This window comes from Phoenix dactylifera, chromosome 18, assembly GCF_051530095.1.
Source record: "Phoenix dactylifera cultivar Ajwa chromosome 18, Ajwa_hap1_PhDact_Kaust_v1.1, whole genome shotgun sequence".
In the NCBI taxonomy this organism is placed as follows: Eukaryota; Viridiplantae; Streptophyta; class Magnoliopsida; order Arecales; family Arecaceae; genus Phoenix; species Phoenix dactylifera.
Genome location: NC_143207.1, coordinates 7,676,826 through 7,700,982, shown reverse-complemented (window position 1 = coordinate 7,700,982; position 24,157 = coordinate 7,676,826). Strand labels below are relative to the sequence as shown.

The 24,157-nt window shown below is 36.1% G+C and overlaps 1 protein-coding gene across 4 annotated transcripts in view; it reads right to left on the bottom strand.

Moving 5' to 3' along the window:
- Nucleotides 1-15,964: 15,964 nt before the first annotated feature.
- LOC103695553 (methyltransferase) overlaps nt 15,965-24,157 on the bottom strand; it is a 61,884-nt gene continuing 53,691 nt past the window's right edge. For all 4 annotated transcript variants that reach the window (XM_039116610.2, XM_039116612.2, XM_039116608.3 and 1 more), the window contains exon 9: nt 15,965-16,371. Coding sequence is in view for 2 of the 4 variants with exons in the window: in XM_039116608.3 (XP_038972536.1) it covers nt 16,282-16,371 (90 nt within the window). In the remaining 2 variants the exon portion in view is untranslated. The remainder of the gene's footprint in view (nt 16,372-24,157) is intronic.

Below are 24,157 nucleotides of genomic sequence, written 5' to 3'. Positions count from 1 at the left end.
CATGCACCATAGAGGATCTAGACTTTTAGTGCCATACCCTTTTCAAGTCCTTGGGCACCATGCTCTAACCCCATAGTTGGTGTGATTTTGAACTTTAGACAAGTTGACATCTTACTTGTTGGGAAAGGAGGATAGATGAATGTTCGAGAAGCTTTGCTTAAAACTAACAAGAGTTCACGTAAGAGAAAAATAGTGAAACAAAGTAGAGATAAAAAGGTATTATAGTAAGGGCTCAGTCCATTGATCAGCCTGCACATTTATTAGGCTTGGACAGGCCTGAAGAGGCCAGCCCAATAGTTGCACATGCGCCGCACGTGACGTAACAGGAGCGGACTCCAGCTGGAAGTCTTATTCCTCCCCATTTTCAATCGCGATCGCGATCGGAAAAGCAGTGGCTTAAGCTAATCCAAACACTACCACTTGCCATATTTGCTTGATCTAACTCTAGATTTATTTTGAATTTATTTGTGATGCAGGTGTTAATGGGCTTAGTTGTTGAAAAGGCTTGCAGTGCCTTGTCTCTGGAGGCTAGCCACAGGGAGCAGCAACTCTCTCCAAACATAGTTGCCCTACTAATTTTTGCTTTTCTCCCTTGGCTTGGTGTTGGCAGATAACTCTATGCAATATAACAGCCTAGACCTTATTGAGGCTTTAGTGGGCTTGTTTGGAGCATAGCCATTGGATCCCATTAACCAGTGAGATGGGGGTAATTGGACCAACCTATAAACACGAGGCTCGGTTCAAGGTTTTTTCTTAGATCATAGAAAATGTCCGTAAGTTTTGTTCTCCGAGAAATCCTTCTTTCTACTATTTCTCTCTATTTTTCACCAAGTTTCCAAAAAATTTCCTTTCCAGTCATTATACATTTTTCACATATTTTATCCTCCTCGAATTCTTATTTCCAAAAAATTGAAGTAGTCATTATGTCACTTGCCTTCTATATGCTCATTGATGACCCAAAGATTGATTCATAGATTGATTTTGATGATCACAAAACCTTGAAGTATAGATACTAATGTTTATGTTGCAAGGAGAAAGATATTTATTTTGCAAGGAACATAGCAAGTTGGAAGAACACAAGAAGGCCTCCAAAGCTCTCAAGTTGGAAGAAAGCTACAATTTATTGGCCCAAGTTTAAAGTTCAAAGGATTCAAATTGGAGGAGTAAAATCAAAAGAAAAATTCAAAAGAACAGTCTTCGAGTCGACTCCAGTGGAACGCGAGTCGACTCCGATGGTTGGTAGGTCGACTCCAAAGAAAGCAAGAGTCGACTCTCAGCGGAACACAAAGAAAAAGTCAGAGAGCATTTTTGGGACTCTGAGATTCGAGTCGACTCCCGCATTGCACGAGTCGACTCCGAGACTCCGCGACCATCAACAGACAGAAGACCAAGTTACTGCCTCTGAGAGCCGAGTCGACTCCGAGGAAGTTCGAGTCGACTCCAAGACTGGACGAGCCAAAAGACAGAGGATCGGGAGTTCGGGCTCTGAGATTCGAGTCGACTCCCAGGACAGTCGAGTCGACTCGAGTAGATCAAATTCAAAATTGGATCCACGGACTTCAGTGGATGAGCCGACTCCGAAAATGCCAAGTCAGCTCCAGATGTTGGCGAGTCGACTCCGGGTTAAGTCGAGTCGACTCCCAGTCAAGGCATGCACTTTAATTCAAATTTGGAACAGTGGCCGAGTCGTCTCCAGTAAAGCACGAGGCGACTCCTGCAACAGGCGAGTCGACTCCTGATCGCGCGAGTCGACTCCGATCCCAACGGTAATATTGTCAGGAAGTGCAGACTGTGTCCAACGGCTCTATTTTTGTCTCTAACGGCTATATTCTTGTTTCCACGCCATCTAAAGCTATAAAAACAAGAAGAGAGCTAGGGGAGAAATCATGGAAGTGGGAGAGATCATCTAGGAAAGAGATCTCAAAGAGATTACAAAGGAAATCTCCCATAAGCACAAAAGGGCCATCCAAAATGAAATAGAGAGAAGAAGAGCATCCAAGTGAATCCGAAAGCTTCCTCTCCATCCGTGTGCTGCCTCGGGGATCCTCTACTTCATGCCAAATCAGAGGAGGATCAAGTAAAGAAGAAGCCGAGCTCCTCCATCTTCAAAACTCGTTTGAGGGCTTCTCTTTACTCTATTTGTTTATATTGTCATATCTGCTTGTTTAAGAAGCTTTGATTTGTTTTTATTCTTTGTTTTAATATCTTGTAACTTGATTCAATCAAGGGATTGAATCAAGGGGTTAAAGGTTTGTTGGTGAGCCAAAGGGAAAACCAACGGGATTAAGGTTTGTTGGTGAGCCAAAGGGAAAACCAACGGGATTAAGGTTTGTTGGTGAGCCAAAGGGAAAACCAACGGGGTTTAGGTTTGTTGGTGAGCCGAGGGTAAAACCAACGTGTAAGGGTTTGATTGTGAGCCCGGAAAAACAATCGGGGTTGGTTCTAGTCGGTGAGCCTGGGAAAACCGACCGAGTTCGTTGTGCGCTCGTAAAACAACAAGTTGGGTTGTGAGCTTGTAAAACAACCGGCTGTAATCGGTAGGATTATAGTGAAATTCTCAAGAGGTCTTGGGGAGTGGATGTAGGTGCTGGGGTGCACCGAACCACTATATGTCCTTTGTGTTTGTAATGCCTCTAGTTATTGTCTAACTAACACACTTACTTACTTAGATAAATTGCTTGCTTAATTCTTATCCGCACATCCTTTAGTTGCAAGCATATTTAATCAAGTCGAAGTCTATACATCAAAACCTTGCTAAGTTTAACTTTCACTGTGCATCTATACAACTTAGCATAGTTAATCAAAAAGTTTTAGAAGTAGCATAAAAGTTTTAAAAGACCCAATTCACCCCCCCTCTTGGGTTGTATCTACTGGGCAACAAGTGGTATCAGAGCAGGTGCTCTAAGTTTAATTATTGATCTCACGATCAAGAGCCAAAGATCATGACAAGTCAAATAGATAGTTTTCTAGGAGAAGGACAATCAATTGATACACCTCCACTATTTAATGGCATAAACTATACACATTGGAAAATACGCATGCACATTTTTATTCAATCACAAAACTATTATTTATGGAAAATCATAACAAATGACCTTCACACACTCTCACAAACTATTAATGAAAAGGACTTAGCACAATTGAACGCTAATGCTATGAACATGTTATATTGTGCTATTCAAGAAACGAAGTTTAATGAAATTTCTGCATGCTTATCTGCTAAGGAGATCTGGGATACTTTAGAAAATATTTATGATAAATCTCAGACTAGCTCACATGTGCTTCAAATATATACTAACAATGAGACTGCAGAAAAGGGTGTTGAATCTCCCTCAGTCGAGTCGACTCCAAGTATCTCAGAGTCGACTCTCAAGTTCACCGAGTCGACTCCAATAAGGTCCGAGTCGACTCCGAGGCAAATCAGCTTCCTAAAGACAAAGAAGAAAAGGAAGCAAGAAGAAAGGAAGAAAGAGATAAAAAGGAAGAAAGCCTTGACCAAGAAAGAGTCAAGCCAGAAAATAAAAGTTAGGAGCGACAATGATGATATTAGCTCCAAGAAACTACAAGAGGTAACTGACTTGTGCTTTATGGCGCAAGAAGACAAGGTAAAAACTGAATCTACTCTTACATCAAATAATTTTCAAGAAGAATTTTCTTATGATGAATTATTAAATGCTTTTCATGATTTGTATGGTGAATGTAGAAAACTAGCTGTAAAGAATAAAAATCTTAAGAAACTAAATCTGAAAATTTCAAAAAAAAGAAATTCTAATGATGAAATACAAGAGAAACTAAATTCTAAAAATGAATGCTTAAGGTCATTTTCAGAAGAATTGATTCAGAAAAATCATAGCTTAATTAAAGAAAATCAAAACTTAAGCAAAGAAATTAATCAATTAAAATCTTGCATTAACAAATTCACCGTAAGCTCAGAAAGATTAAAAATGATGTTTGAAAGCCAACATGCTGATTTTGATAAATCAAAATTTAGCTTGACTCCTTCACTTAGCCATAAATCTCTAGAGAAAAAGGTTATCAATTTACCAAGCAAACCATTAAATAAGATAACTTATTTCAAAAATGAAAAGGATGGGAATAACAACTTTACCTATCGTTCTAGTATAATTAAATCAAATGGTAAAGTTATTACTATTAAACAGATATGGGTTCCAAAAGGAACCATATGTCCTAACTCTCAAGGACTCAAGCAAGCTTGGGTACCCAAAATGAGAAAATGAGGATGTACACATAGGTGTACCAAGGTACCCATGGAACATAAAGAAGCTTAAAAAGTTATTAACAAAAAAAATAATAATGAAATCAGTAATTCTTGCATCTCATCATTATTTGTGCTTTAGTATTTGATATGATTTGCTAGTAGTGATCAATTTTGTGATATAGAAAATACTTTTGGAAATATAATCAAATCATTTTATTTTACTCACTAGTGGATAAGGTGCTAAATGATTAATCAACTTATTAAGAATAACTCTATGAATTCTCTATATGCTTGATTGAGAGTTTTTATCTATGGCATTATTGTTTATTGATCATAGATATGATAATGTGTACTTGGTATGCTTTTGAATATATGCACTATGAATACCAAAATTAAAGAAACCATATTTGGCATATGAAATCAGCTCATGCTAGTATGTACTTAATCTCAAAAGACCTTGCCATAGGCTTACTTAGATTATCCTCTTAAAGGTCAAAGTTTTACTATGCATGCTAACAAAGGAAACAAACAAAAATAATTTCTAAATCTAGAGTTGTTGTTTCCAACACTAATTTTTTCAAAAGCTTACATTAGCCTTGTTCTTGGCACTCAAATTAAAATATTTTCTGCATTGGCACAAACTCACAAGAAGCGATCAAATGATAAAGGTTTGCAAACTATGAAATCATGGCATAGTGATTGAAAACCAATTTTGTGTTAAGTTGTGCACAGAAAAATAATATTTTCAGCACCAAGGACACCTTAAGTAAAACAGGATTAATAGAATTCTTGAAGAAATGAAAAAGACAATTGTGTATGATAGTCATCTACTTAAATGATTTTTTAAAAAAAAAAAGCTATCATCACTGCTTGTCATACATATGATTTCTATTAGATCTATTTTTGATGAAAACTCCTTTTGATCTTCTGAAAAATGGAAAAGGAACCATTGCATATCTTTCATATTTTTCAGTCGTACATGTTATGCTTGATATGTTCTTATGAAAAATAATGCCAAATCTGATAGAGATATGTCTATCCTTGGATATCATTCATCAAGCAATGCATATAGAATATTCAATGAAAAGATTTTAGTTGCAAAAATATCAAGTCATCTTATTCTCTATGAAACTAAGGATTTATTGTCAAGCTACTAAGATCAAATTATATATGGTTAATCTTTTACCTATAACAAACTGAAAACTTGTTAATAATTATAACAAAATTGAGTTTTTCAGAAATGCACTTAATGAAGAAAAATTGATAACTACTAAAAGACTAAATCAAGAAAAGATGCAATAGATCTTGATTCTTGCATGATTAAAAGTAAAGATCACCACTATCATTTGCTTGCCTCATGAGCTTTATATTCTGTCAAATGAATGTGTAGAATTCACTCCTATGTGGTTATTTCATTAAAAAGGAGATCTAAATAAAATAACCACCATATTTAAAGATTACACATTACATATATGATAAAGCAATATGTGATTTGGAACAAGCATCAAAAGCATGATAGCTTAAGTAACCTTTTTGATAGAAAGTAATCGTGATAAATCTATGCATCAAAAAGAAGAACTTGTGATGTCTTATTTGCTCAAAGTATACATAATTTTTGGTTCTACTAATGAAAAGTTATATGAAGATTTTACTTAGCTCATGTTAAGTGAGTTTGAAATATATATGATGAATGAATTAACATCTTCTCTCAAACTCCAAATTAAGACAAACAAGAAAGGGGATCTTCATTGACCAACATTAGTCCACAAGAAAACTCTGATAGAAGATTGGCATGAAGAAGGTATGTCTATGACCCCATCTTGTAGAATTTGTAAAGGATGAGCAAAGTAGATCTATTGTTTAAAGCTGTATTGAAGTATGATAGAATAATTATTTTATCATACAGCTAGTAGACCAGATTGTATGCTCATTATGTGACCTTGTGCAAGACTTCAATCTAACTTTAATTAATCATATTTTATTGATAACAAATACGTCATAATCTGAATTTTGATAGAAACAAACGTTTAAGATAAGTTGATTAAAACTTAGTTAACACATCTTATTGATAATTATCTTAAGCAAATAGAATCTAAACTAAATTGATTTGACCTTGATAAATCTGTCTATTGCCTCACATGCTTGTCCTTGAACTATCTTGGTTAATGAATTTATCTCTTTAGTTCAAGTGATATGTGCTTGCTTATATTTAGGCAATCTCTTGTGTAAAGTGACTCAACATGCAACTATTGTCATATCTCATATTGAGTCATCTAATTAAAAAATATATATATATGTTGGATGAATGCTTTGTATCTTAAAGAAACTAATGACCTTCCTTCAAGAAAGAAAAATGAGAAATTTCAACTTGAAGGATATCTTCATGTAAGATACACTAAACATTCACATGCAAACAAGAGAGAGGACCTTCTTCAGCCAAAGGTTCATACATAAGAAATCTAGTAGGTATTTGATTGAAGAATGCAGAATGAATTGGTAATTCTAGATACTTCTTGAGCAAAGTCAACAACTTAAACCTTATTATGGCATGATTAAGGTCTTTAATTATTAATTTTTGATATCATGGCTCTATATATATTGATTGACTTATGCTCTTAGAAATTGTTTCATGGTTTGCCCAAACTAAATGATTTCTTTGCCTATATCATAACCATGAAATATACAAGTATATGCTTAAAATTTTGATGTAAAATAACTTGTGAGAAGTTATGAACCCATGAGCATAATGAAAATATTGTTTGCATGATACACATATATATGATACACAAGATTAATTCTTTATTCTGCTCTTTCATGTAAATTACTTGAGAATAACAAAAAGAGAGAGAGATAAAGAAAAGAAAATGGACATTGTTCAAGAGATGAAAAATCTGAGAAAAGGCAAATACTTCAATCTTAAGGAAAAGCAAAACAAGCATAATATATTCGGCACATTTGGAAGGAATAAAATCCATAATTAATTACACTTAAACAGGGAGAATTTGAAGTAAACATTTTAACCTTTCTATATTGCTCATCATAGGGATGGTGCCAATGGGGAGGCTAGTGGTAGTACCCGGCACTATTTGACCCAACTATTCGGTGTAGGGCATATTAGGGACGGCACAAGAGGGAGGCTAGTGGTAGTACCTCGTGCCCCTTCCTAACTCCACCGGATAGGGAGCAAATAGAGTATAGAACATAAGAAAGTTAAAAATGAAAGACAAAGTAAATGAAAGTATATAAGAAGAATCAAGTCAAATTTTTAATCACTTGAAAACACACTTTAAGGATGAAATCAGTGCAAAATTATATTTAAATAAGGGGAGTTTATTTGAAAAGAATTGATTTTGATCCTTGATATGCTTGTTCTTATTATTTTAATGCATGACTTAACACATAATATATCTTGCATGTGGCATGATGTCTTGAATTATGGGTTCTCAATATTTTGTAAATGCTTCATACTTGGACAATTTGATTGAATGTTTGAAATACTACATAACATCTTTTGTTTGGTATTATTGAAAAGAAATTTTCAGATTTGTCGTTAACAATCATCGTTAAAACCTGAAAGTTGAATAAATTTGTAAAAAGGAGAAGAGAAGGATATCTCTATTTAGGCAAAATGAATTGAGTTGTTTTTATCCTTCAACTTGATTAACTTTGGTATATAATGTTCTAACTCATACCAAAACTCAACATAAATACAAATACTCTGAATATGCTCTTACATGTTTGAAATATGTGTTTTCAAACGTAATGATTTAAGATGAGCTACAATCTGGAAGATACATATCTCAAATTATGATTTTGAAAGCCTCAATTGAAAATCCTATGTAATTCAGAATCTGATTTTGTATAAAAGCTTAAACTCCATATGATTTCTAAATAAAATCTTAATGAAAGAAAAACAGAATTAATTTTGATGCCTTTGGTTGATAGCTCCGATACGCATCCGAAACATATCATTTCTTATCTTCAAAGTATACTAATATTGGCCTAAATGATGTGTCTTTCAATGATCTTAATTGCAAACAAATATTTTTAAATATATGAGTTTATTTTGATATTAAAAAGATTTATTATGCTTCATGTATCCATTGCAGAAAAACTATAATTAAGAAATTGAGTTCTATAAATAGATATACTTCAATGATCATCTATATGTTTTTCTCTCCTACATTATTAAAGACTTCCATCAATAGAGTGAATGATCTTAAAACTAGAAATATTTCAGTTCACTCAAATGACTCTAAAAGAAAGAAAATGTAAATGCTTTTGAAAGAAATTGAGCTTCAAATGAATCATTTTCTGATTAATATTTCTATACATTTTCTCTAAGATTAAGAGAAAGCATAACTTGTTCGTAAAGGATTAGAAAGAGTAATTACTACAAATTTTGGAATAATACTAGATTACTCTACATTCTCGATATTACAGAATTTCAGTGTTATTCACGTTTATCACTAAAATCTGAAATTCAACAATTTAAAATGATTAAAGAAGAATGCATCTTTTGAGGGGGAGCTTTAGATATTCAGTATCCTATCCCAAAGACACTTTATTTTGATGCATACTTTGAATTTTATGGATTGATTTTGATGAACCTCCTTATATTGCAAGACATGCCTTAATTTCCTTGAGATGAGTTCTATAAAGGTTGTCTTATCTCAAACCTTGAGTCTTATGAAAATAAGCTGAAATATATTTTTGAGATTGACAATCTTATTGAACATTATCTTAGGATTCTAAACTCTTAAATGGAATGATCAATTGAGGGGGAGAAAGAAAATTTCAGAAGGAGAGGTCTTATGGAACTTAATCGCATAAATCTATAACTAAAGGAGAGAGAAAGAACACTAAATGAAAAGTGATTCTAATACTCTCCAATATGTATCATCTGAAATTTAAATCTGAAAATCTGTATGATACACCTTGAGGCGTGTTATTTGGTTAGTATATCTCATGCATCACTCTTGAACCAAATTGCAAATCTTAAGAGCCTCTAATTTAATGAAAAAGGAGGAGAATAATGTGTTAAATTTTCTTGAGTATCTCTTAGAAAATCTATTTTTTAAACTTCACTAATGAGCTCTAATTGGCTTGCTTTTTGGAACGTCAATTTTGTGCAAATTCATTATTTTATGTATCAAATTGTGCTTATTTTCTAAAGAAATAAAAGAAAGTCTTTAAAAGAGCTCTAAGATGTATCAAAAATTGCATGAATGTATATTTTGATATTTGTGCCCCAATGCTCCTATTATCATAAAAGAACTTTGAAGTCATTAAGAAAATTAATTAATTTGCTCTCATGGTTGATAAAATACTTAATAGATTGGGCAAAAGGTCTTAAATGAACAAGCTTTCATACTTAGTGAAGAGATGTTAGATTTCCACTCATGTGTTTCCTTGAATATCATTTGTAGTACTTCTTGAATTAACCTAAGGAAGATTCCACCTACACTTGTTTAGAAAACTATCTGTGGTATCAAATTAAAAAAAAAAAAAAAAACCTCTTGAATTCACACTCGATGTGTTCTGCTCTGATCTTTGTACTTAATGTTTCACTATCTTTTTGATGTTGTCAAAAAGGGGGAGAAATATCTAAGTATATGCTATATACTCAGAATGCTTTATTACTTTGAATTGAATACAAATCAGCTTAAAATTTAAATATGTTGATTGTGTTAAGCTGATTAAATCTAAAGCATTATCATGAAGTATGTTTTTAAATATATATGTTTTCCACTTCATGCAACTTAGCTATGTATTACTTCTAGAAATCAATATCTTTTATATTGCATATACTCCAAGTTTTGTCATCATCAAAAAGGGGGAGATTGATGACCCAAAGATTGATTCATAGATTGATTTTGATGATCACAAAACCTTGAAGTATAGATACTAATGTTTATGTTGCAAGGAGAAAGATATTTATTTTGCAAGGAACATAGCAAGTTGGAAGAACACAAGAAGGCCTCCAAAGCTCTCAAGTTGGAAGAAAGCTACAATTTATTGGCCCAAGTTTAAAGTTCAAAGGATTCAAATTGGAGGAGTAAAATCAAAAGAAAAATTCAAAAGAACAGTCTTCGAGTCGACTCCAGTGGAACGCGAGTCGACTCCGATGGTTGGTAGGTCGACTCCAAAGAAAGCAAGAGTCGACTCTCAGCGGAACACAAAGAAAAAGTCAGAGAGCATTTTTGGGACTCTGAGATTCGAGTCGACTCCCGCATTGCACGAGTCGACTCCGAGACTCCGCGACCATCAACAGACAGAAGACCAAGTTACTGCCTCTGAGAGCCGAGTCGACTCCGAGGAAGTTCGAGTCGACTCCAAGACTGGACGAGCCAAAAGACAGAGGATCGGGAGTTCGGGCTCTGAGATTCGAGTCGACTCCCAGGACAGTCGAGTCGACTCGAGTAGATCAAATTCAAAATTGGATCCACGGACTTCAGTGGATGAGCCGACTCCGAAAATGCCAAGTCAGCTTCAGATGTTGGCGAGTCGACTCCGGGTTAAGTCGAGTCGACTCCCAGTCAAGGCATGCACTTTAATTCAAATTTGGAACAGTGGCCGAGTCGTCTCCAGTAAAGCACGAGGCGACTCCTGCAACAGGCGAGTCGACTCCTGATCGCGCGAGTCGACTCCGATCCCAACGGTAATATTGTCAGGAAGTGCAGACTATGTCCAACGGCTCTATTTTTGTCTCTAACGGCTATATTCTTGTTTCCACGCCATCTAAAGCTATAAAAACAAGAAGAGAGCTAGGGAAGAAATCATGGAAGTGGGAGAGATCATCTAGGAAAGAGATCTCAAAGAGATTACAAAGAAAATCTCCCATAAGCACAAAAGGGCCATCCAAAACGAAATAGAGAGAAGAAGAGCATCCAAGTGAATCCGAAAGCTTCCTCTCCATCCGTGTGCTGCCTCGGGGATCCTCTACTTCATGCCAAATCAGAGGAGGATCAAGTAAAGAAGAAGCCGAGCTCCTCCATCTTCAAAACTCGTTTGAGGGCTTCTCTTTACTCTATTTGTTTATATTGTCATATCTGCTTGTTTAAGAAGCTTTGATTTGTTTTTATTCTTTGTTTTAATATCTTGTAACTTGATTCAATCAAGGGATTGAATCAAGGGGTTAAAGGTTTGTTGGTGAGCCAAAGGGAAAACCAACGGGATTAAGGTTTGTTGGTGAGCCAAAGGGAAAACCAACGGGATTAAGGTTTGTTGGTGAGCCAAAGGGAAAACCAACGGGGTTTAGGTTTGTTGGTGAGCCGAGGGTAAAACCAACGTGTAAGGGTTTGATTGTGAGCCCGGAAAAACAATCGGGGTTGGTTCTAGTCGGTGAGCCTGGGAAAACCGACCGAGTTCGTTGTGCGCTCGTAAAACAACAAGTTGGGTTGTGAGCTTGTAAAACAACCGGCTGTAATCGGTAGGATTATAGTGAAATTCCCAAGAGGTCTTGGGGAGTGGATGTAGGTGCTGGGGTGCACCGAACCACTATATGTCCTTTGTGTTTGTAATGCCTCTAGTTATTGTCTAACTAACACACTTACTTACTTAGATAAATTGCTTGCTTAATTCTTATCCGCACATCCTTTAGTTGCAAGCATATTTAATCAAGTCGAAGTCTATACATCAAAACCTTGCTAAGTTTAACTTTCACTGTGCATCTATACAACTTAGCATAGTTAATCAAAAAGTTTTAAAAGTAGCATAAAAGTTTTAAAAGACCCAATTCACCCCCCCTCTTGGGTTGTATCTACTGGGCAACACTCATGCTACGCACTACAGCAACTTAAATATTTCGCTATATGGATAAATGTTGTTGCTAAAGATTAAATTTCATTATCTAAAGTATTTGGCAACGAAATAAATTCGTTCTTAGGTTTGTCACCAAAGCTCCCTTGCAAAGGTCTTATGTGAAATTAACAACAGATTATCATTAAAAACTCAACATTTTGCAATGAACCAAATGTCATCATCAGTATATTCATAATTTGCAGCAAAATATTTTATTACTAAAAGTGCATAAATCTCATCACTAAAAGAACTACTCTTCTCATTATCAAAAATTAGTTTTAAGGGCCACATACAAAATTTCCGCTATAAATTTGATGACATCTATGATGGACGAACTTTTTTCATTAAATGTTTTAGCGACGAAATTTCATTCATCAACGAAAATCACCTATTGATGGTAAACTATTTGATCACCCAAAATCAGGTACTAGAGTTGTAAATAGTAAAATATTGGTGACCTAGAAAACAAGATATCGGAAAGAGATATAGGTATCTAGTATATAGGAGAGAAAGATCAAGGCTTCTCTTAAGATATCGGAATACTCTTTCTTGAGCAGTCCAATGAAATTGATGAAGGTTATAGCTATATCTAATTAATCTCCCAATAGTATAGGCAATATCAAGTCTTGTCTATTTGCAAGATATAAGAGAGATCCAATGATGCGAGAGTTTTTAATTTGATCAAGAGGTTCACCTAATTAGGAGGCTTAGAAGAAGAGTTTTGGCTTGATCAATTTTGAACGTTCTTTCTAAAGTTCTTTCCTTGGTGTTTGAGTTGGTTTGATCTTAGATCCAGAGTATTGTTTATACTTGAGCTTCAGTCGATACTCTCCTTCAATTCTAAAAAAACTAATAACCTTCATTATGGTTAAATCAACCTTACCTATAACTTAGCTCTCATGAGAAATTTGACTAGGATCGAAGGAGGATGTTAGTCAAAGCTTAAAACTTATAGCTCTTAAAATATTTTCATCCGGTCAATTCAAGTTTTCTAAGGAAATCTAATAATTCGTGGATCTAGATACTAATAGATTTGAATTCCATAATGGCATACTTATAGAACTTGGATATGGTGAAACTATAGCATCATCCATCTTGTACTCATCTTTTATGATAACCCATAGTTCCTTAGCTATCTTGGTGGGAAGGTAGACATCATAAAGGGAATCAAATAGATCACTAAGGATCCTATAGTAACAATGGAAGTCTATTTCTTCAGGGTTTTTTGTTTGGGAACTACAGGATCCTTGTTTCCTAGGGATTAAGTGTAGAAGCTGGTTGGGAGGTTGAACCATAAGAGAGTTAGGATCAAGTAATTCCATAGGTTGAGATCAATATTAGAGCGGTAAGCCAGTATCTCACTTGGCTCTACCATCTCCTAAAGAATGAGCAATTAAACTTTTCTGGTTTGATAGCATGATGGTCATCAAAAGATTATGGAGTATTGGTTGATAAATGGGTTTTTGAAATTTAATTAGTTCTAATATATTTAAGTATTTAATTAAATTCCAATAATAATGCACAAGATTTTTGAAATTTGAAATTTAAATGTAATTAATGTACTAATTTTAGAAGTAAATGATAACAACAATATTAAATAGTTGTACACTAAATAACAAAAGCAAATATTCTAAAAGGAATACCAATTAAGTGCCAAAATGTATACCTTAATGTAAAGATTTTGAAAACTACTTGAATCTAGTAACTAAAACCCAAAAAAAGCATAATTGTGGAATGTTACAAATTTGGAATTTAAATTTGAAAACTAAAATGTTTTGAATTTTTTGGAATATTGAAGAAAATAATTTTTTGTTTCTGCATGGATTTCAGAGCAGCTGCAAAATTGCTATTTTTTATTTAAAATTATTTTAGAAAGTTTCACTGCTTTCAAAGAAGTAGAAATGAGATTTTATGTTCGAAATCTGATCAAATAATTTTTGCACGAAGAGCACCAAGATTTTATTTCAAAGTTTAAATTAAATCTTTCCATATAGATTTCAAAGCAGCAAGTTTTTTTTTTATTCAAAGAGCTGATTTTGTAAAGATTTAAGTCTACAAGAAGACAATATTTAACAAAATTACCCAATATAATCAAGATTACACTATACTGTTCAAGTATGCAACCATTTGTAATTTCTCCATTAACCTAAAAATTTGTTCTTAGATTGTTCTAGACTAGTTTCTAGAAATTGCTAACAATTGCATAAAACAAGGTTTATAATTAATTTCAAAATTTAATAATAAGCTAAATTGCAAAAATAATATGGAAGGAAGGCATGTTTAGAACAAAGAATGTGAAAACACTATCCTAAAAATGAATGTCACCTCCTTATACGGGTCTATAGCAAGATCGTCCCCGAGGTATAGTAGACCTGCTCAACTTGAAATCTCCTGTCACGAGCACAATTGCTTGAAGGTCCAACTCAATAAACTCCTTTAGTTGCCTAAGAAGATGAGCGAAAAAGTCTTAGGAATTCAAAGATAGGAAATTTTTGATTGGAAAAGATAGAAAGGAAGTTAATGAAAATTGAAAGGCTGGTGAGGGGGGATCTCTCGGAGTAGCAGCTCAAGACGAGGCATGATCTGTTGTATTTTGAAACCTAAGACTGGAGCCTATTTATCTAAAAGTAGTAGCACAAGGAGAGGCCTAAACTGCCCTATTTAAGACTCAAGTCTTGGAACCTTTTTATAGGCTCAGTACAGTTAACCCGAAAAAGGCCAATAAAGCCCTTAATGACTCTCCCAATGAAGACCTTAGTTGTTTGATATTGCATGGGCAACATTGCCTGTAGCATATAGATATATAAAATTAAAATTTTAATTTAATTTGGCCGGTGTGCCGGCCAAGTCAAGCGAGCATATGGTCACCAACCTATCATCCCCAAAACATAACCAGGCTTGGAACAATTAGACATTAGTAATTGCAAATGTAATTGCATGTAAATATCCAACATGGGACTATTAAAAATAAAATTTTGAAATTCGAACCTTTTTCAGAAACAAAAATAATTAAAATTTTCAATAAAAAGTTTGAAGCTTTTAAAAAAGAAATTACATTGGTTTACTCTCCGCCTTTAAATAGGAGAAAATCAGAACAAAGCTTTTCTATTAAGACACACGACCAGTTGGCGATCTGTTTTTCCACCAGACTACTCATACCATAGGCATAATTACTAACCGTATAGGCATGCTACCATATTTGTACATAAAAAAGTTTGGCAGATTCAATTGCAGACTAGTTCGGCCACGTTAAACTTTGAAAAAAGAAAATCCAAAGAATTAGTCGCAAGAATGAAAAGAAACAAATATTTACCTTCCGAACCCGTCTTGACCGTCCCCATGCATAAAGTATTGGGATCGAACGCGACGGCGTGACATCCTAGTTCATGAGAGAACTAATGTCCCACACCCTTTCGAGTCCCGTCTTCCTATCAAAATGGTGTAATATTGAAGATACCGCTCTAGTCTCGGAGGACCTAAATCGTTTACATAAGATAATATTTATCACATTACATGCCTTTCATCAGCTAGTCCTTTAGTGCTTCCGAGCTAATGAGCTACTCATTCTACTTAATCTCATTGTTGGCATGTTTGAGCTAGGAATGAGATCTCAACCATAGGAATGGCAGCGGCTAGATGCTCCCAAAGACCCTGGTATATGACATTGCAAATATTCTATCGCCTCATGGAAAGTTACTTTGGAATTGTGCTGAAAAAATTCTAGAGTAAGATATTGATTTGCCAATATATAAAAGGTCTTTATATGCAATTACGGATAACAAAAGGGCTTACATGGAAAAAAGAAGGGGGAGTGGGAGGTGGGGAAGAGTGCCATCGTCCACCTGGGCTATCTCATAAACACCTGTCAAGGTAAAAGAGGACACATAGTACCAGTCCCCAGAGAAGAGTATGACAAAATATATAAATTTTTGAACTACGACATCCAAGCAAAGGATAGCAGATAGCTGAAATAATTGAATGTAGGTATCCGTACAGAAGGATCAGAAATAGACTTGAATAAAGTTTATAAAAGGACCAGCTAAAACTGGGGAAAAGGTTAGAAAAATTACGCCAATATGACACAAGGGGAAGAAAAGAAAGACTAGCAGCTTGCTTGATAGAAGGTTGTGCCATCTCTTTGAAGACTGTAAGGCTTCACATCTGACACTTCACCAAGCATTAAGCTATCTCTCAATCACTAACAAGCTTTACATTAAAATCCTCTTCTAGATACAAATTTTTAGATGAGTTTACTCGGCTTAAGCAAAGGCCTTCTTGGTTCTCTTCTTTTGTGCCCATGCTGGCCCATATATTAGCAAGTTTGTCCTGCCAAATCGCCTATCAGCTATCTGCAATGCATTTATTCATCAGGTGAGTAACATCAACAACGCAACATCACAAGAGGCCTTTAAAAATCTTCAAACCAAAAACTTTAGTAGCACGCAGAGCTTAAGAAAAAAAAACTGTAAGGGGGAGCAGAACATGTAATGGCAAGAGGAAGCAATAAAAACCATCCGCGTAATCCCATGTTATTTTTGTGGGGACAAAAGAAAAAACCGTTAACATGTTTTCGTGCATTATAAATTGTCTTCTATTTCCAGTCTCTTAACAGGATAAGACTTGATAGTTTTTCTTGAGCTGTTGTTATCTCTATGATATTTTCTCAAAATACCACCCACATATTTACCTCGAGAAACAATATAATGCAATGGTAGATTTTTACCATTGGTTTAATAATTCTATATATTATTAGGTAATTAACAATTTTGCTACGGTTGTTTTTTAACTAAACTAACCACAAACATTCCTTAGCTCCAATAACATCGTTAAAGATTTTCTGCTGCGAGCAGCTGTGATATTTTCTGCTGACATGCTAAGCGCTCGCAAGGCTGACATACTGACTAATCATCTTCAGATACGATTTTCTTGTGCTCCTCCAAAAGCTACCAGATCTACAAACTAAGGATTGCTATTTAAAACTTGGCCTATAAAACCAAATAGTACATGTTTTTCAATTTGATTCAATGAGCTCATATCATGAACCTGTTGCTTGCACTCAAAGGAAGTCGAGGAAGCATGAAAGCTGCAAGGAAGAGAACATCAATGACCATCTAGGTATGGATGTCCAGAATGTGATGATGAACAAACAGTTTCTGCAAGGACAGCAACAAAATAAGTATGAAGAATTATAGAAAATTAGAGTTTTAATCCGATCGGAGAGAATGAAGAATTCCTTCAACTTGCTTAACTCAAATCTCTCAAAAATTATTAAAGAGATGGAAAAGATTGGTGAAAGTAGAGCTTACATTTCTTTTTCTTTCATTGATCAATTGATCCTAAACTAAACTAAGGTATATAGTCTCTATTTATAATAATGAGGTCTAGCCTTGCACAATTTGAGTCGGATTTCTCTCTTAGTTCGAATAGGACTAACTTTCCAAACATAGACATAACCACTAGAAATAAATATAGAAAAAATAAAATTTTACAGAAGGTGGATCTCGACTTCTACATCAACTTTCTTTATCGCTCTGCTAATTCTTCTCAAATTGGGAGATATGCAGTAAGACCTATTGGATTGGGCTCAGTCCACTCGAGTGGCCCAGCCTCTTTTGGCCCAAACAAAAAAAAAGGATTTCGGCATGTGCTGCATAAGTGCCTAGAGGGAAGAGACTTCCGATCAAAGTCTTCTTCCTCTCCGAAAAGGCCGAACGGAATCCGACTCTAAGCCGGATTCCGGTCGCGGCCGAGCTCCATTTAGAGCTCCTCCTCATATTCTTTTCCACGCCACCAAAGAAACAGCCCCAATCGAAGCTCACTGCCAGAGTAATTCCTCAGCCTTTCTCTCCAAACGCCAGCCATTATTGACACCGTTGTCGCAGCCAAATGCTGTCGAAAGTCAAGTAAGAACCTACCAATCTTTGGTTAATTCCTCTCTCCCTCTTCCGTGACCTTTGGAAGCTCGTTTTCAGCCAGCAATCACCGGATTTTTGATGGAAAAGGGCAATGTCCTACTTCCTTTGTTTTGACCGACCGACCCTGTTCTTTTCCGATTCCGACTATCTCTGTCGCCGATGCTTGTCGTCGGAGGCTTTCCTTGATCCCTCATGGTGGATGGAAACTGTGGCAGGAGATCTGGCCACCGGGATGCATTAGATTCATAGTTTAAGGAGTCAGAACCCCTGTTTTTGTTGGTTTTCGGGCTGCCGGCCGCTAGTCGCCACCGGCCGCCTATTGGACGACCATGGGTCCCTAGCCCCAGGCATCACCTATAGCCACCCTTTTCCTTCCTCTTGCTTAATTAGAGAGAAGCTTCCTTTCTCTTTTCTCTCTCTTCCCCCACCCTCTCTTATTTCTCACTACAAAGTCTCTCTTGACTCATGGGCCAGACATGTTGATTCATCCAGATTGACCCGTGCCATCCACAACCAAACTCAGACCCCTAATTAAACCCTGGAGATTCTCTCTTTTCTCCATCCTTTCTCTATAATGTTTCTCTATCTGAAATTTCTCTTTAGGGTTGATTGGACCCCATAAGTATGACTAAGTATTTTTTGGATCGACCAAGGTGAAAGGTCCTAATCCAAGGTCGTCGGGTGGCGTAACCCCCACCCTAGCTCTTGCCAAACGCTGTTAGATTTGATCAATCCCGGTCTCTATTGAACCAATTGTGCCCTTGTCCGAGCATAATTCGATGAAACCACCTTAATCGAACCGATCCGGATGTCGAGCATTCCTGCTTGGTCAACCTTGTGAGGGCATTGGAATTTAGAATTTTGATTTTGCATGGAACTACTGATTCCCTTGCGATCTTGTCTTCCTACTTACTATAGAAGGATCAGCGCACGGATCAGGCTGACTCGCGGAAATAGGAAAATTTTAAAATAATTATGACGAAATTTTAATGAAAAATAGAACTTTTGAATATTAGACTCTGAGAAGAATTTTTGGGATTAATTGGACCTGAAATTTGGTTGCCTTCCCAAGGTAAGTAATATAACCTTTTTCTAAATTTATTAGCAAATTATAAATATTTTTTGAATTGAATTATTCTTGATTTATAAACTTGAAACATGGTGTTTTATTGTTATATATGCCTCTTTCTGGAATATTGTATGATTCTTAAGTGAACGTATTGATTTTGATATGGATTATATTCGATTGATTTCGATGTCGTATGATTTTATGTATCTTACAATTTGGAACACTAAATATAAAAAAACGAATTTTGCTTCGAAATGAATTTGGGCTCGCAGCCAGACTATGTGTCAATATCCTGCCAGTAGAGGTTATTCGATGATATATCGACACCATTCCAGTGAGGGTTATACGTTGGCAAATCGACACCCTGCCAGTGGAGGATATATGTTGGCATATCGACATCCTGCTAGTGGGGGTTATACGCTGGCATGTTGATGAGCTCATATTCTAGCCCAGCCATAGGATATAAATGTGGTCATAGTTCATGCATGTCAACATGAACTCAATGATTTGAAATACAATTGATTTATGAAACAAGATTTGAAATGTGAAATGACTGGATGGCGTATCGATTTGGTTTTGAATCGATGTATTTTGCACGCTTAATTTTAGTATATTATTATTATTTTATTGCTTGATTTATCTAACTAAGGTGTTCATTGCTTACTAGGTTGTCTAGCTCATTATACGATTTCTTACTGTTTTTACAAATCCGAAAAATTAGCTCGACTCGGAGATTTATCATAGAGAGTGATTAGAGATAAAATTTTGACATCTTTATTTAGACTTGATTTTATTTTAGAGTTGATGCAAAATTTTAGAATATTATTGATTTTGTAAGACTTTTAATTTAGTTATTAATTAGAATTTGAATGTTATTATTTAAATTATTTCTGCTGACTGATTATGATATCATGATGAGATGCTTTGCATGCTTGTGGAAAAATTTTCTAAAAGTACACAGTGGTTTGATATTTTTTTGATATTTTTTGATGTTTCTATGATCATGGTTTAACCTAAATGATACATCTTATTGCTTTAAAATGATACAAATCATAAAATGATTAGTGAGATATTGCATTCTACATTGAACAACATAAAATTATCCTCAAATCAAGTAATGACATAAAAATTAAAAAAATAATACAATCAATTACATACATTTAAAGTACAACATACATATTGATATCTAAAATCGGATCGAGTGGCGATGCCTCTCATAGATATCCAGATCATTAGTATAGTCAGACGGCACATCAGCCCATCCCTCTAACCAAGCAGTGTTGTAGTCTTCTACATTCATTCCATAAGGAACGCGCGTCGGATTATAAGCACTCTCGGATCTGTAGTTGAAGCTTTGACTCTAAGAGGTGTCTTCTGGCTGATAATACAATTGTGGAGGGGCCCATCCAAATATGCCAGCATCAAAATCTGCCCGTAAGATGCTCCGGGCTACGTAGAATAGTAGCCACCGGAAGATGCCTTCATTTAAAAAGAAAAAGCGGCGAAAAATCAAGGTCTGCTACTTTCATTTGCTGTTGAAGAGGCCTGCCTTCCCTATAGCAACCTGATGCTTTAAAAATATCATATTACTCCACAGTGACAACCTGGTTCGGAACCGGGTTGACTCGATGCGAACCGACCGTTCGCACTGAGTCTACACTGAATTGACCGGTTCCAGCCGGTTCGAACCCTTTCCAGCCGGTTCAAGTCGGTTCGGGACCGGTTCCGGCCGGTTCGGTAAGGATTCCGGCCGGTTTGGTAAGGATTCCGGCCGGTACGGAGCCGGAACCAAATATAGAAGACGAACCGACCGGGTTTCGCACTGGGTAGGCTCGGCACTGCCCGAACCGGACGATTCCGGCCGATTCGGCAAACCCTAGTTGCAACAATAGAATCAATGCCCTTCTAGGCACTAAAGTTAGTTGTAAACTAAAATAGGATACCACCATCTCACTTAACAATATATATGAATACATAATATCACATTATGTACACAACAATCATTCCCTCCCTTCAAACCTTATTTCAAACAGGAAGACTAAGAATTTATCCACCAAAGGTAATCTATATCTCGTTGCAATAGTGTTAAAAGCCCCATTTCATTTTTGTCTATCCTACTCATATTAGTTGCATCTTTCACATCCTAAAGTGTTCCCATGGAATCGACATGCCATGTTGTTGTAGACTATGGGGATTAAGAGAATGAAAATATTTCAATCTTTAGCTGCCTACAGCTAAGTTTCCTCCATCCCACTTGATTAAGAAATCCTATCCTGCTATAATTTATTGAATATTTTAATAAAAAATGCAAAATGCTATGCTTATTAGGTATAGCCATATAATGCTTTTTTTCCCATTTAAGTTTAACTTGCAATATTGAAAAATGAAAGCTGATCACATCACCATCCTCCACTGCCCACATTTATTCTGCTAACGGAAAGCTTTTCCATTCAAATTTTCCCTCTAAAATCTAAAACCATTAATTTAGCCTGCTGAACTAATATTAATAAGAATTAAATAGCACATCGAAGTTTTGTATTACGGATAAGCTGATCTCAGTTGCAACTCATAGGTTTGAATTGTAACTCATCAAACTTTGTGATTGTTGTGTTGAATCCTCTTTGGGTTGGACTTTGCACAATTATTCATTTCATACTGTTAGTGAAAAGAATTAAAGAGATTCTTCCAACCTTCTCTCTATCAAAAAAAAAGCATTTATTCGCAGAACTCTTAACCTAATTAATTTCAGTCTAATTGTCAATAGAGAAAAAAAATCTGACCAAATCACAGTCAGATTATGATAAAAAGTCAGCAAAGGTATTTATTGAGTTGAACAAATGCAACCCAAATTAAACTATATTATACTTATGTCTAAACTAAGCTAAACTAAACTGGATCGACATCATACTTGGGAAGGACCAGTTTATTGTACTCAGACCAATTGTTTTTCCTTTTTGATATTGTAATATGATATAATATATATGGTGTGTGCTATATGATATTCAAGTTTATGTTCATGTGATGTTTGATATAGCAAATTCATGTACAATTATTATTGTATACGAACATGCACTGCGCATGTATCACCTAGTCCATACAAAAGCCTTATGGACCTTTGGAAAGTCTTCACAAGACACTTAATACATCAAGGGCCTGTTTGGATGCTGCGAGATTTTATTGGTCTAATAAGATCTCCAGACAGTGATCTAGCCATCTAGTCATATATTAAGAAAGAAATAAACAATGGACAGGGAGAAGTTTAAAGGAGATCAGGACAGCTGGTGACAGAACAAATTCCTATTTTTCAGGATAACTAACCTCTTTCTGCAGGTAATTTACCTTATCTCTGAGATCTAGGGATTAGCTGCATCATCAGCTTCCCAAATTTCTTTAAACACTTCCTTCCCCTATAAATTTAATATAGGACCTTAGCTGATAAGATCTTCAAACATCCAAACAGGGCCTAAATGATATAGTGCTGCCGAAAAGGTTTGAAAAATTCATTGTACCATAGTATGATATTCCCTATACCAAGGCATATCGAGGGTGTAAAGTATCATACCTTAGTGTACCATGGAATTTCAAATCTTCATAAACAATAATTAGATATAGGGGCATGCCATGGCATGTATCAAGGATCGTTGTGCTAGTACCAAGGCCCATATTGGTTGCCCGACAGCATGGTTCGGTGTGCCCCCCTACCATGCCATGTGGGGCTCGTACTAACACAGCAGAGAGAGCGAAGGAGAGGGAGAACGGGAGAGAGGAAAAGAGAGAGAGGGGGGAAGGGGGAAGAGGGAGAGAGGAAGCAAGAGTGTGAGGGAAGGTGGCGGATGGCTGGCGAAGGCCGATGAAGGGCCACGGAAGGCCGGGGAGGGGCGCGAAGGGGCGGAGGAAAGGCTCTGCCCTCTAGTTCCCTTGTTTCATTCAAAATAAGAGTCCCAAAAGGGCCCCTCTTTTTATTTTGAAGAATTTAAGTGAAATCGGCAATCCTCTTGCCGACTTCTCTAAATTTTTTCAACATAAAAAAGATTTTAAAAAAAATTAAGTGAAGCCGGCACGGGGGTTGCCGACTGCACTTACACTTTTCAAAATAAAAGGGGCCCTCCAAGACTCTCGTTTCGAACGAAATAGGAGAACTGGAGGGCAGAGCAGCGCCCTTCCTTTGCCACTGAATCCCTCCCTAGCCTTCCATTAGCCTCCACTAGCCGTCTGCCACCCTCCCTTCCTCCCTCCCCCCTTCTCTCTCTTTTCCTCTCTTTCCTTCTCCCTCTCCCCCTCTCTTGCTGGTTTCTCGATGTGAAGGTGGGAACCATCCCGGTCCGCCGTCGATATGGCTCGATATGCCCCAAACTGGGTGGCTAGGGATAGTTCCACTGACATTGGTACGTACCATATCAAAACATACAGGTAAGCCCCTGTATTGCAACACTTCAAAGTTCAAACATTGGATATCAACATGTCAGATGGAATGGTGATGGACTTTGATCTACTTTGTCAAATAATAAACAGGTTGCTAGCAAATCTATAGCACTTGTTCTCGTGACAAGTAAATTTGTAAACTATTGGATTTCTATGTATTGGGTCCATCCAAGTCCAGTTGTTAGCCAAAACATTTAATCTGATCCAATAACAGTCTGGTGGATCATAAAACATCAACTCGACTATAATCTAAATATCTTACCAATTTAAGCAGTCCTATCTGACAAGTACTACCAGATCATAAAACACCAACTTGACTATAATCTGCATATCTTAGATCCAATTTAAGTAGTCCTATCTGACAGGTACATTCACCATTTATCCTTGGCCTTCCCTCTAAGATCCACACTTCTACCCTCCAACGGACCTTTCATATTATACGAGGTCCTGAAGCAAGCTAGAAACATTCTGATTTAGGTTTTATTTAATGATCCCTAAGAGAGAGATGGGGGAAAGAGAGGATGTGATGGATTAAACATTATTTCCATCTTGACTTGAGCCAGCTAGCGTCCAGCCCATATGCTTGTGCTGAAGATCCTTTCTCAGCTGCTAATCATGGAGTTAAGCTTCCTACAACCTAAGAAAGCAAGATAGAAAAACGAGGTGAATGATGCAAATGATTAAGGAAATGATAAATATGCAAAATATGGTATTATAATATAATCAAGG